At 33.7% G+C, this 15,649-nt stretch overlaps 1 protein-coding gene across 5 annotated transcripts in view; it reads right to left on the bottom strand.

Annotated features, from left to right (window-relative positions):
• The window catches only part of LOC123227613 (receptor kinase-like protein Xa21), a 62,776-nt gene extending 48,079 nt beyond the window's left edge, over positions 1–14,697 (bottom strand). For all 5 annotated transcript variants that reach the window (XM_044652673.1, XM_044652675.1, XM_044652674.1 and 2 more), the window contains exons 1-3: positions 13,935–14,697; positions 13,288–13,650; positions 12,908–13,198 (exon numbers count right to left, since the gene is read on the bottom strand). In XM_044652673.1, the coding sequence (XP_044508608.1) occupies positions 12,908–13,198; positions 13,288–13,650; positions 13,935–14,562 (1,282 nt within the window). In that variant the 5' untranslated portion in view covers positions 14,563–14,697. The remainder of the gene's footprint in view (positions 1–12,907; positions 13,199–13,287; positions 13,651–13,934) is intronic.
• Between the last annotated feature and the right edge of the window lie 952 nt (positions 14,698–15,649).

The following is a 15,649-nucleotide window of genomic DNA, read 5'->3' as shown; positions in this document are numbered from 1 at the left end:
TTGTATCTTCCTTGGTAAACTGGATTTCTTGTGATATTGTTAGGATCCCAAGTACAAGATATGAGACTTGCATCTCACATTCGAAAGCATAGGCTTCTAATGTGGGGTTTATATGGCCTTAGGCTTTTCAATCTCAATAACTAGCTTTTGAGGTGTGGTTCTTCTAAGGTTCATATAATTTAGTATCAAAGCTAGCACCACGTTTTCCAATTGCAATCACACACCATGTTTCCTAGTTGCAATCATGTGATGTCGATGATGACGTTGACGTTGCAGTGTTCATCCAAGGCTAGCACATTGGAAAGTATGAGTTTCTAGTATGGGTTTATGTAGCCTTGGGCTCTCCAATTTCAATAGCTAGTTTTTTAGCTATGGTTCTCATAAGGTTCATATTAGATATCAATAGAGGATTGTTGTCACAATAAATTGATGTTGGTTGAACCTGCCCGTGCTTCAAATCTTGCAATATTCTTCTAATCCAAACTACATGATAAGTTATGGTTGTAACAGCTATATATTCTGCCTTTATGCTAGATAAGGTTGTGACTTGTTGCTTCTTTGATATCGATGAAATAGCTTTAGCTCCAAAACAAAAAATGTAGTTAGTTGTACTTTTTGTGTCATCTATATAGCTAGCCTAATCACTGTTAGTGAAGGCTACAAGTTAGTTCTTTGCACTATTCTCATACCTTATACCATAATTGATTGCATTGTTCTCTGGATATATCTCAAAATTCTTTTGACTGCTCCAAGCTTGCGTTTGCTTGGACTATGCATGTAAGTAAAGATGAGACTTACAACAAACATGAGATCTAGTAACGTGTTTGTTAGAAACATTAGTTCTCCTATCAAGGTTTCTGAAATATGTTTTATTTGCCTTTTTTACTCCATCTTCTAAGAACAACTTATCATTTGCATTGAGAGTTGCAATTGAACAACTTATTTCCTTTGACATAGAAATATCTCACCTACATCTTACACAAATTTTAATCCAGGAAAATAGTGCAATGGTCCCGTATTTGATGCATTACAAGGTATCATTTAACTTATATTTAATTTTCTAGGATACTAAAACATTAAAATAATCCTGCATGTCAATATAAATTCGGCATTAGTAGTTTAAAGATTAAATCTATGAACTAATAGACCAGCCATATTGCACTGGCACATAATATAAATAGTTTATTAATGCTAATTACCTTTTTATATTCATCAAGCCTTTTTTCTTCCTCAGGTGCATGCTTCCACTTCTCTAGTATAAAATTCCTGCCGGCTTAAAGCTTCCTTTTTGGCTCTTGCTATCAAATCATCCATGCTTGAAAGAAGATTGGACGAATCAACATTACATGTGGAGACAAGTTTTAGCACAATAATCATGAAGCAATTCCAGGCTAGTTCTGAATGAATAGCGTGCTAATAGCCACTTTCAAATATACAAAATTAGAATCTACTTCAGAATTTAAAGAAAAACAAATAATTTAAAATCGTTTAGAATATATAAAAGTTGTTTATCCAACCTTTTTGTAGAAAGAAGGAATCTATAAAAGAAAACATTTTTAGTAAAATATATCCCTATATACGAACAAGAAGTAAAAACCATATTATTGAAACTGGAAATAAAAATTATAAATTGAACCCAAATATATAATTATTACTATAATTACAACTGCTCCCATTAAACAGGAATTTCTACAATCTAAAGGACTACATGACTCTAAGCTTCACCCTGGGGTACTTCAGGAGTACTAACCATGACTTTGCAGCACTAAATGTCAACATCTCATAGTCAGGGTGGAGGCTGAAAGAAAAGAGACTATATGTTCCAAATAAGCGCTATTGCCATGAACCAAGAAAATTAATTGGTAAAAGGAAGCCACCTACTGCAAAATTGAACAAGACTTATAACAACAGGAAGACAGCCAACCTCTAGTTTAAAAAAATTGGTATCATGATCAACGAAATCTGGCCATTAATTATTAGCAGTGTAGCATTTGATCCAAACTTCTGGGTTAGAAAACATAAGAAAATAAGGCAAAGATTGCATTTCAAAACTCGCCCTCCATATGCCACTGTATCCTCTAATCCTCAACTCTGACTCTAAATCTTGAAATTTGTCAACCTCCTGAAAAAAAAAGGAATTACAAGCAGTGGGCCCGCACTGCTTGATTCTGATTTTGATTAAACGATGGATGAGGATAACGGGACGGTTGATTTTGATTAGACGGCGGCGGTTGCTGAAGTGGCTGGTTAGAGAAGCTTCCTTGACGGACAGAACGTAAATTCGAGTCTCTGATAATGAACTGGCCTCTCCCGCCGTCGTTCGGTCCATTTGTGAAGCTTCTAGTTCCACCACCTCCCGTATTCTACAAAAATAAAAACTTGTATCACAATCGAGACGCTTTTAGTAAGAATGAAAGGCATGTAAACAGAGAGAAAAGACAATGACGAAGAAGAGTACAGCAGAGCAACGCGACATGGTGGCTGACTAAAAAATTAAATAGTTATTTTTTAGTTATAGATATTTTATATTACAAATTTTATTGATCTAATAGTTTTTAATATAATCAAAATACTTAAGATCCAATATCATCTTAATAATATTAGAGGTATTTCTAAAATTATAAAATTATATATATTCTATCACATCATTATTTTTCAAAAAATAAAATAATTTACGGTAGAATACATATTATATCATATCACATATATATATATATTATATCAATCAATTTTTGATACAAATGTATAATTTTTCATTTGTTTTATATTGTATCATAAGAAACTTATAATATGTTGTAAGATATTTTTTATCAAATCAGGGTTTGACCCTCTTTAACTCTTTAACTTTAAATAATTTTTAGTTTAGTACATTTGGCATTGATCCCATTCTTATTTCTTTATTTACTTCACAATATTTTTTTTTTTATAACTTTTATCTTTGGTAACGAAGAATCCCACTCAAACTAGATTGTTCTTTTGAAGCCAAATTAACTATAATGAGCAAGTAAAATCCTGAATCTGGTGACCAGATCCACATTTATTGGATTAAGTCTATAAAAAGTATAATTTTAGTATGCTGTTGGGAGAACTTGAATCTAAACTCTCATCCTTAACATTACACCCTTTTGCCACCCACACATCCCTTTGGCGTAACTTTTATCCAATGTTACCTCCCACAAAATAGCCATACGGCTAAAAACAAAATCACCGGAAACCAGAGAAGAGACAGAACGTTGACTGAGCTCATCGCAAATGTCTGTCATTGTGGGAAAAAGGAACCCAAAAACAATAAAAGATAAAACTTCTCACACGGCAAAAGAGAAGCATCAAAGGAGAATATAGTACGTACCTCTATATATATATATATATATATATATATATATATATATATATATATATTGTGTTTCGACTATATCATTGAAGCTGGATATAAAAATTGTGATATGGACCCCGAAAATTGACGGCAACTAAAAACAGATCATCGAACATTCCTATCCAAATTTACCAAATTGAAACACTGGATATTCACTCTTATTTCAGCAATACAGACAACTGACAAGGCAAACAGCTGTTGATCAGTACTCGTAGTATTGTAGTAGCAGATGAAAGCCCCAGTGCCACATCTGTATAAGACAAAAAAAGAATCACAAATTAAGCCATATGGGCAAATTAGTTTCAGAGGGCCATCCAACCTGTAGTTTATTTGTATGTGAGGCCAACCATATGTTTAGAATAGAGCACCACATTTTACACTATGCAGAATGATTATCATTATCTAATGATATACTCTACATATTTTAAATACAATACAATATATATGAAAAATAATGCATATCCTACAATTTATCAAATTAATATGTTATTGTGGACTCGAAGCTGCCTTTCTCCTATGTGAAGAGTTTTCTGGAATCTGATCAGAAGAGTTTTGGGAAGATTGAATCAGTTACAAAGTTTATACAACAAGCAATTTCAATGATCGACTTCAGGCAGTCAATGAACCAATTTCTGACTTCGAGCATCAAACCCACCTCTTTAGAGGTCTTGGTAGTGAGTTTTCTGCTCTTACCGGTGTCATATCTGTCCATACCCAAATCCAACCACTGATTGCATATTATAAGCATTAATGTTGAATGTTATGGTCTTTCTTAGTGACCAATCTCAACAAATTTCTCTCTCATGTTTTTATTTGTTGGACTCTCAACTATCGGTAAGAACCACTCACAAAACACTTGTTTTTTTTTTTTAACCTCACTTTAATACCAATGTTGAAAATTTAAGCAACACTGCACTCAAACTTGTGGAAAATAAAGACTGATTTTTATTTTTCTACAAAACAAACAATGACACCAGATTTATGCAACTTACAAATATGACACTAACTACAAAAAGAATTTGACCGCTTACTAACAAATTAACCCATTATCAATAACTAAAGTAGGACCAACTAAGAACATGCTAACAACTATCTAGAAAATAACTTTGAGTTATTCAACTATAATTGTGGTTCCTAGGCTATTTTCTCTTTTGATATTTTTGTTTTATGGTATCAAAGCCTCTGACCTACATCTAAAAATGGATGTTGTTCATACGTAGATGAACTATCAAAGTGCATTGGAGAAAAATGCAACATTTGGGCCTTTGTATCTCAACACTTGTCTCAAGTGGGAGTTTTCTAGTCTCAAGTCTATAGGCAATAAAATTGAAATCGTCAAAAGACAACTATCGCTACTAGAGGGCACAAATCTTGTTCTCAGTAAGTGCTCATGAGTTTGAAGAGCATCTAAGAAGTCTGATCACATGTCTCTCATCTTTTATGAATGTAAAAGATGATTCTGTCTCAAATTTTATTAAACAATGTATTACTCAATATACTTATTAGAAAAACTATGACCGGTTACTTATGAGTTGGTTATTAGTCCTTATAAGTTAAAGAATGTTTAGTTTTTATTTCAAAATGTATTACTTCTAATGAGATTAGTTTTTAAAGTTGGAATGCGAATGAGTGTACTATGCAAATACCAGCACAAATATTAATTCTGTAGAAAAAATGAGACATAATGTCTTTAAGAACACAAGTCTAAATAGTATTCAACCATCCATAGGTAGTATGCCAATTGTGTGGGAAGAATAGTTTACCTTTAGGAGGCGTTTGGTTTGGATAATATTTTATTACCAAAATAAAGAGATTAATTTAAAGATTGATTACTTATAAAATTACTGGGTATAAATGATTACTATGTTTGATAAAATTTGGTTGGTATAAATAATTATTATGTTTGGTTAAAAACAACAAAAGAATACTAATGAATTATTTTACTTAAATACCCATGAATATAATTATTTTCAAATATTTTTTATATTATTTGTTATATTAATTAAAAATAAATTTATTTTTATCTCAAAAAATTAATAAATAATAATATAATTTTAATAAATTCACGATTACCTTGATAATATTTTAATACTTAAGGTGAAGGTGATAATCAGATTATCACTTATATTACCTATCACGTTAGGATTGGTAATAAAATATTATCATAATATTTTATTACTGACAAATCAAACAAGATAATCTTTAAATCTTAAAACCAAACGACCCCATATTTTATTACTGACAAATCAAACAAAGTAATTTTTAAATCTTGAAACCAAACAACCCCTTACTGGTAATGTTCAAAATCGGATTACTCCCAGTAATAGTGAGGCTACTTTCCACTTTGATATTTATTCATTGGTTTCAGAAAGCACAGCAGTGTTTTCAATTCAATGGATTCTTCCTAAGTTGAATTCGCCTCGTCTTTGCCCTTTTATTGTGTTTTGAGAGACATAGATGCGGAGAAAGCAATGCCAGAGCCGCTGAGTTTCAAAAGAATCTTAAAAAGCTTGTCCGGGGTCATTTTCAGATTCATATTGGCGTCACTGTAGATGATAATTTGAAGAATCCAGTGAGTAAAATCGATTCCAGTGTTGCCCAAGAACAAGGGAATGGTGATCAGAATCAAAACTATCATCAAAATTTACGGTTTCGAAGTAGTAAAAATAGCAGAAGTAACAAGATTAACAGGAGTAATGGAGATTGTAACATAAATTCTTCCTCCAAGCGGTCTCGGATTCGTGATAAGTGAGCTGCGATACCGGCTAGAGTTATGCAGTCAAAAATGGAGAAACAGAACCGGGAGGCAGAGCTTTTGGGTTCTTCATCAGGAACACCATCAATGTATAATGGAGAAAGCTCAGAAATTATTGGAGGTTCTTGTCAGCTTCAGAAGTCTCCAAGGGTTGGAAAATCTGGCACTTCTTCTCTTGTTCAGATGTGGGAGGCAAGCTTAATCAGTCTAACAGTGTGAAAATGAACCAGAGCTCAGAATCAAACTTGAGCAGGACACCTTCAGGACAAAACATCATTGAAATTGGTGAAAATCCTGAAAATGTTGAGAAAAATGTTGAAAATAAAGCTGGGAATGCATCTTCTGGTGTTCATGAACCAATACAGCAATCTGAAACGAGGGATACTTCAAATGATTCAGAGCAGCAATCTGATAAAACAGCCACGAATAAACTGCCTGCTGAAATTGCTTTGGATGCTGGAGAGAGGGAAAGGCTTCGAGCCGCCGATATTATAAAGAAATTATCAAGTGGTATATGGACACTTTCTATAAAGAAATGTTGATGAAAACGATGGCGAAACACTTGCCAATGGAAACGAATCATCATCGAAAGAGCGAAAAAACATTTCACTGCTAGATCAGGCAGAGCAAAAAGAGAAAAAGTCCTTTCAGTGGCTTTGAAATGCGCCCATGAGTTGCAGTGGAGCAGTAGAAAGTGTCCATATGTCTCGTTCCAATAGATGATCTTGTGCGTGCATATATGGATTCATAGATGCCCCATGAACAGCCGTTTTTGCAAAAACTTGATGCAAAAAGCAGGAAATGTCAGGTGGATTTTCATTTTGTCCGGCAGTTCCAATCAGTATGTCACAACCCAATTCTTTTCAACACACGAAAGGGGTCATCATACTTCTAATTGGACATTATATATATCGAAGTTCTTCTTCTTTGTTTTCTACATATAAATAACAGCAAAACCTTGACTTTATACATAGATATAAATAACAACAGTCACTTCCATACAAACAAGTTCCAAACAAATTTTCCTTGTGGAAGTGTTCTCAGCTTGATACACTACATAAATTTTAAGTTATCCCTTAGGGTATATAATTTTGTATAAGAATAACAATATCTCTAGTCATTGAACAATTACCATTTTCTATGTGAAACATTTTTTTTTTTAAAGGATTGAACTTTTACAATTTCCTATTGAGTGAACTAAATTTTCAATTTTTTTTTTCTATTGAAGGAACACAGTTTTCCTGATTCTTGCTTTCAAAACAAAATGATTATAATTATGTTTATTAGTACTTTCAATACAAATATTGCAAGTTTCATCCCCTCTATAAGAAAATCCAAAAATTTGATTTCTTTCATAGAAAAATACAGGAGTTTGGTTTCTTTAATTAAAAAAAAAAAAATTTGATCCCTTCAATAGAAAAAAGTGATAATTTGATGCATTCAAGTGTTCTTATCTCTTCTTTGGATATGTTGTATGAATTATTTGAGGTGTAAGACATTGAGTGAGATGTCTTTGAAATATTGTTCCATTATTTAAATTTTTTTTTTAAAATACATGGCCAAAGTTGAGGAAAACAAGTAATGAATTGTGTCTATAATTTATAAATAATTTATGAAATTATTTATGCAATGAATTAAATGTTTATCTAAGTTCATTTTGCAATTTAGAGAATTATGTATGGGTATATTTGTCATTTTGTTAATGCAAATTAGCTTTACAAATAATCCCAATTTCAAAAGCTAATCCTACTAGTCTTTAAAACTATTTTTCAAAATTATAATAACTTTAAAAGTTCTTTACCAAAAATTTTTATTGGTTGAATTGACAACTACTTCGTTAATAAAACGCATGAAAACATGCCATGTTGCATGGTTAGTGGACGAGGCCCTACTCCCCGATGAGATTTGTGGAAAGGATCAGGAGGCTAGTTAGAGATAGAGGGGCTGACCTCTCAAACTTCCCACCGCCGAATGCCAATAAAGCCATTGCTTGGAATTGGGGCCTGTCGAACTGCATCTTCAAGTGTTGAGGCTTCAGCTCTTTGGAGGTGGCAGCCTTTTTACTAACTGGGTATTTTTTTGCAGGTGCTTCTCCTTTCCTTTTGCTGGTTCCAACTTGGGTGGTTTGGTGCGGGTTGCTCTGGTCCTTTTGAGTGAATGTCCATCTCCACCTCCTCATCTCTTCTGCCGCTGGACTTTTTATGGCTTCTTCATCCCTGCGTTCTCTGTTTCCGCCTTTTCTCTGCAACTCCCTGGTGGTCTCTGGCTCTCTGTGGTTCTCCTCTGCATCGGCCTAGCTTCTTCCAATGTGTTTGCTGCTCTGTTCTTGCTGGAGCTCCCATCCCTGGAAAATACAATCTGCTTCTGCTAATCTCCTTATTTGTACTGCTGCCGCTCCTGTTGGTGGTTCCTGAGTGCGCTCTGTTTGTTTCGGCTGCTGCATCTGTCCTTCCACTTGTGCCATCTGCAATTTTTGCAAGCTGCTTTTTTTGGTTTCTGGAGGGCAGTTCTGGTGGATTTCTTGGCTGCCTGGTCTGTGAAGGCGCTGGTGTTTCAATGGCTTCCTAGGCATAAAGGATTGTTGTGTAAGTGAACTGTGTGGATCCAGCGGGCTCCCTGTAGTATGGGTTGGAAGTGTTGTCTGATCATGATCGTGTTGATCTTTATGTTGGTTCTCTAAATTGGTTTGATGGGCTCCTTGTTACCTGGTGATTTTGCTACCGTCCGTCTTGAGGATGAACTTAGGTTGTTTGCCCCTGGCTGGTTTTTGTTAAATGTGTGTGTGTGTATATATATATATATATATATAAGTATCAAAATAATAATAATAATAGATACTATAATTTATCACTAGTGAAAATAGGAAAATTTCAATACCCCTATACTTTATCCTTACTACATGAAGATCCATCAAATTTAAAAATTCATTACAAGAACTTTTTTTAACCAAGTTGACCTTATAACATGCATTTACTTGTCATAAAACTCATGGCAGAGGTAGAAGGTTGCCAACTCAAGCTGTCTCATTGATAGGATGTTGGCTAGCCAGTTCTCCCATTTCTCTTTGCAAATCAAAAGCAATTATCTATAGTTAAATAACATAACATAGACAAATGAAAGGTTTAAAGGTATGTGGTTGATCACCTATATTACAACTTTATTTTCATTGAAATTAGAAGGAAGTTAGCCTAAATTCAAAACCCATCCGCCTTTTCTTATTTCAATTTTTGCAAGTTGGGCTCTAATTTTGATGAGTCTTGTCACTACTTCTTTCATAGTGATCCTATCCAGAGGTGATTCTCTTGTACACTCTATAGCCAAGCTTAAGATAGACGACACACATTCTTCCTTGCTTGAGAAATGTTCACCATCCCTTGTAAGCAAATCTGTGTCCACGACTTGTATCACTGTGTTGCATAATGATTCACTAACCCACCTCCTTAAGCTTATTTCTTCTGTAAACATTTCATTTGTTGGCTTCTTCTTGGTAAATGTTTCCATTAGCATGACACCATAGCTGTACACATCTCCTTGTCTAGATACTTTTCCTTCTCTCCCGTATTCTGATCACAGTAATCGTGCATGTGCATTCTCATTGCTATACATAAACAGTAGCAAATCGAAGTTTTAATAAAAAAATTACAACAAATGGAGGTATCGAACTATCATCTATTTTTATTGAAAGAACTAAACTTTATATTTTTTGAATTGATATAATTGAACTTTCAATTTTTTCCTATTGAGGAACCAAATTTTCAAATTTTCTTATTGAATGACTAAACTTTCACTATTTCCTAATAAAAATATCAAACTAAGGAACTTGTTTCCAAAATAAAACAAAACTAAATAAATTTAATTGTGTTTGTTTAATACATTTAATAGAAAATATTGAAGTTTGGTTTTTTATATAGGAAAATTTAAAAGTTTGGATCTTTTAATATAAAAATTTGAAAGTTAAGCCTCTCGAATAAGAAAAACAAAATTCAATCATTTCACTAAAATAAGTTGATAGTTTCATATCTCCAAATGTTGTCATTTAAAAAAAATAAAACAATTACCTGGTGCTATATAACCAATGGTGGCAAAGGTCTTTGTTTGTGTCAAGGAGTTTTCTTCACCTAAGAGCTTTGCAATGTCAAAATCACTCAAATGTGCAGCCATATGTTCGTCTAGTAGGACATTGCTTGGCTTTATGTCACAATGAATGATTGGGACTGAATAGCCGAAGTGGAGATATTCCAAAGCTGAAGCAACATCGATCATTATATTCAGTCTATGAGAAATGTCCAAAACATTCTTCTCGTCAAACAACAATTTCTCCAGGCTCCCATTAGGCATGTATTCAAATATCAAAGATTTCAAATCATCATTTGAACAACTGCTGATGGCTTTGACAAGATTTCGATGACGAAGACCTCTTATTACTTCACATTCAGTTTCAAAACTTGTAAGAGCTCCTTCAAAATCCAAGTGGAATACTTTTGCTGCAACCACCATTCCCTCATCTAATGTTCCTTTGTAAACTGAACCGTAACTTCCTTTGCCAAGCAAGTTGTTCTCACTAAATCCATTCATTGCTCTCACAAGTTCTTGGTAAGAAATTTTTCTCCATGTTCCTCCAAGACAAAAATCAACATTGGTAGTTGGCCTTGTTTTCCTTTTCCAGATAAACAAAGACATAAGAACTAGGACAACTAATGATATTGCAATGCATGTTGGCAAAAGAATCAACAGGAAAACCTTTTTAGCCCTTGATTTTCGATGAGTGCTTTTTTTGCATGGTGGAACTTGCAGTTGAGGAGGTCCACACAATGCAAGATTCCCTATAAACGATTTAGCTGAGAAATTTTTGAAGGACCCTCCTCTAGGAATTTCGCCACTTAGTTGGTTGAAAGATAAATTTAGATATTTGAGGTACATGAGTGCCTCCAAAGACTTGGGAATCACTCCAGAAAGGTTGTTTCCAGACAAATCCAAGAATTCCAGGCTTTTCAAGTTGCCAAATGTTTCAGGAATGGAGTGTTGTAATTTGTTGTACTCTAGAGAGAGAGATTGTAGATTTTCTAGGCTTCCAATAGCAATTGGAATCTCTCTTGATAAAAGATTCCTTGACAGATTTATAGCTATGACAACCTTAAGTTTTTCAATGTCTAATGGAAGAGATCCGTTAAGATAATTTGATGACAAATCAAAGTACAAGAGATCCTCCAGGTTCCACAAAGTTGATGGTATAGAAGTTAATTGGTTTGAACCTAAAAACAATTTTCTCAATGCAGTGAGATAGCCAATACATGCAGGTATAACTCCACAAAACTTGTTTTCCCCCAAATTCAACTCACCCAATTCATTTAAATGACAAAAAAATTCTGGGATGAGTCCTTCAAATTTATTATTTTGAAGATACAAACCTTGGAGATTCTGCAATCCATCCATGGTAACTGGAATTGGTCCAGTCAATTCATTATCTTGTAATTGTAGTTCTATCAAGTTTTTCAAGTTTCCAACTTCTTCGGGAATTTTGCCACTAGTGTTGCAATCATTTATCTTTAAATGTTCCAATGAAATAGAAAGATTCCCTATGGAACTTGGAAGGATGCTATTTAGTGGATTTTTGCCTAAGCTTAGAACTCTTAGACTCTTGCAATTTGTCAAATTGGAAAGAAAGCTCAAATCAGGAGTAGAAGTGAAGTAATTATATGTTAAATCTAGTCTCTCAAGATTTTTTAAATCGCCAATTGTACCAGGAATGAAACCTGAGAATGAATTATATTGGATTTCTAGAAATGAGAGCTTCGAAGCATTGGTGATGAAATCAGGAAATGGTGCACTGAAATTATTTCCCCATATCCAAAGACCCTCAAGGTTTGAAAGCTCTGCAATTGATGGAAGAATTCCAGAGAGTTGATTGACATACAATGCAAGATATTTCATTGTTGAAATGTTGAATACAGTAGTTGGGACAAGGCCAACCAGGTAGTTATATGCAAGAACCAACCGCTCAAGATTATGAAGAATTCCAATTTCTTTCGGTATCTCACCTAAAAATAAGATAGCTCAATTAGTAAATTGGATTATTTTAACATCAAAATATTGTCCTTTTTGAACACACAATTCAACACAGTTTTGCACGGCTTAATAGCTTGGAAGCTAACAAACTATTTTACTAATCTTATTTGAGCATCCACAAACGATGTAAGATATTTATAAATACCCAACATCTCACTTATGTTTTGATCATATAATATTTAACTAGGAGTGTTACAATTATAACAAAATGAAATTAATTCCTGAGAACATGAAATTTTGAGAGAGGTTTATTACTTACCTGTTAATTTGTTCGAGTCTAGATATAGATAACTGATTAATGTCAAGTTTCCAATTTCTTCCGGAATATTTCCTTCGAATTGGTTGCTCGACAATATAAGAATACGAAGCATTCTGCATTGCCCCAAACTGTAGGGAATCTGACCAGAGAGATGATTATAAGACACGAATAGTCTTTCAAGATTAGGCAGATGCTGGCACATGTTTTCTGGAAGGCTACCAGTCAGGCTATTTTCTGAAAAGTCCATGGAAATTAAAGAAGAAAGGTTGAAGATAAGTGAGGGAATAGTTCCTGTTAAGTAACTATTTTGCAGTGATAATAGCTCAAGTTTCGCAAGATTGCCAAGCTCTCTTGGAATTTCTCCTACAAAATCATTAAAAATATTACTGAATGACAAGGAATGTAAAAAGAATATCAGTAACAGTAACTAAAAACAGCGTTTCATATAACAGACCTTGGAGTTTGTTGACTCCAAGATAGATCTCTCTAAGTCGAGTCATGTTTCCAATTTCTTTCGGAATGGCTCCTGTGAAATTATTGAATGACAAGGATAAGTTTTGCAAGCTTCCGCATCTTGATAAGGTCGATGGAATTTTTCCCTCGAACATGTTAGAATGCAAATAAAGCAACTGCAGATTGGGAACATTGTCAAAAATGCTTGCAGGGAGAGAGCCATAAAAGCTGTTGTTGCTTATGTCTAGCCTTGAAAGGGAAGATAGATTCCCTAGTTGTGGAGGAAGGGTGGCTGTGAAACCCAAGTCAAAAATATTCAAAGCTGTTAATCGAAGGTGATGAGTTCCACAAGTCATAATAAAATGAAGTTTTATTATTTACCTGTCAATTTGTTCGAATTTAGATATAGATACTTGATTAATGTCAAGTTTCCAATTCCTCTAGGAATATGTTCTTCGAATTGGTTGTTTGACAACATAAGAATACGAAGCATTCTGCATTGCCCCAGGCTGTATGGAATCCGACCAGAGAGATGATTATAAGACAAGTATAGTTCTTTAAGATTGGGAAAATGTTGGCACATGTTTTCCGGAAGGCTACCAGTCAGGCTATTTTCCCAAAAGTCCATGGAAATTAAGAAAGAAAGGTTGAAGATAAGTGAGGGAATAGTTCCTGTTAAGTAACTATTTTGCAGTGATAATAGCTCCAGTTTTGCTAGATTGCCAAGCTCTTTTGGAATTTCTCCTACAAAATCATTATAAATAAGTAATATATTTTTTAGAAAATTTCTAAAAGGAACACATGCAATGTAAAGTTAATATTATATATGTAAATAAATTGTATAAACTTATTTTGATGTAGTAGCATTTGATTGAATGATTTAAAATTAAAAAAAAAATAAACAATCACATCACCGAATTATAAGTTGTCACTTTAATTTTTATAAATAAGTTTATACAATTTGTTTATACGTATAATTTTATTCGTAATGTAAAAAGTAACTAAAAACAAAGTTGCATATAACTTACCTCCGAGTTTGTTGACTCCAAGATAGATCGCCCTAAGTTGAGTCAAGTTTCCGATTTCCTTCGGAATGGCTCCTGTGAAATTATTGAATGACAAGGATAAGTTTTGCAGGCTTCTGCATTTTGATATGGTCGATGGTATTTTTCCTTCGAACATGTTAAAATGCAAATAAAGCAACTGCATATTGGGAAGATTATCAAAAATACTTGCAGGCAGTTCACCCGATAAGCTATTACGACTCAAAACAAGATATTTCAGTCGACGTAACTGTGCGTATTCCTCAGGGAGAGCGCCATAAAAGCTGTTGTCGCTGATGTCTAGCCTTGAAAGGAAAGATAGATTTCCTAGTTGAGGAGGAAGGGTGGCTGTGAGACCCAAGTGAGAAATATTCAAAGCTGTTACTCTTGAGTGACGAGCACCACAAGTTATGCCCATCCAGTGACAAACAGAAGAACTTGTGGACCAATTGCTGGTCAACAAATTGCTCGGATCATGGCTTATACGAGCTTTCAGGGCAAGAAGAGCTTGTTTGTCTGTGGAAATGTCGGTCACTCGTGCATGAACGAAGGAAAGTGTTGAAAAATGAAGGAAAAAAGCTAAGAAAATGCAGAGAAATAGATTTTTCTCCATGAGAGCAGAACTTTGTTTTGTGAAGTGTGGGCTTGGTGAAGTGTAAGTAAATTAAAATGGTACTTATAAAGAAACCATTAACATGATAATTTCCAAAACCCCAACTTGAACCTGTCTTCATCTCTCTCATCACCACTGTCTCTATGCATTAGTCAATCTCTACTAACACTTCCAAGTCGTTTTGCCCCACTTCCAAGTCCCTTCCAAGACTTTTCGTAAAAGAAGACAATTAAAGGAAACGGTGACATCCCGGTTTCATTTAATTTTTCATAACTCTTCACATGACTTTGTCGAAATATATTGACTCATTCTTGAGATATTTTCTTTCTCTCTGAAGAAACTCTTTCTCTCCACAATTAAAGGTGGGGATTAAACACACTCTAAATCACCATCTAAATCAGACGGTGTTTAATCAATATTCTGATAGTTATTCTAAGTGTCATCAATTGAACAATAAATGATGTATTTTGACCATTGTTATGGACCTGTCAAGTTTTAAATAAACGATTGTAATTTTCTTTGTGATAATATGAAGTTTTTGAGGTATTTTTCAATAGATAAACTATATGTGGTTTCTAGGCTATTCTCTCTTCTAATTTTTCCCTTTTATGAAAATCGACAATCTTGATCACCAAAAGCAAGAAAAAAATGTAAGAAAAACTGAAAAATTCCTCTGTATTTTTTTAATTATCTTTCATTTGATAAGATACAAAGTATTTATACAATATAAATAACTGTTAGACTATGTAAAGGTCAAGATTCGTCATAACTATTTATCAATACACAAAGAGCAATACTACATGTATACATATTTTGTTCACAATTTGGTACACATATTATTTGTTATTATGTAATTAAATGTTACTTTATCTTTAATTCAAAATCATCTAATCACATGATGATATATCATCTATGTATATAAATTGTATACTAAAAATATGTATATATAGTTTTATTGATACACAAATTAGTACAAGAAGTGATACTTATCTTTGACCGTCATATTGATTGAAGCTTGCTTGAATCTCTAGTTGCAGAGGAAATAAGGCAGAAGCAAATTACCAAGCCCTAGCCTCTTTGATTTTTC

The sequence above is a fragment of the Mangifera indica genome, chromosome 10 (genome assembly GCF_011075055.1).
Source record: "Mangifera indica cultivar Alphonso chromosome 10, CATAS_Mindica_2.1, whole genome shotgun sequence".
NCBI lineage: Eukaryota > Viridiplantae > Streptophyta > Magnoliopsida > Sapindales > Anacardiaceae > Mangifera > Mangifera indica.
Note: the sequence above shows the minus strand (reverse complement) of the source record. Positions and strands in the feature narration are given on the sequence as shown.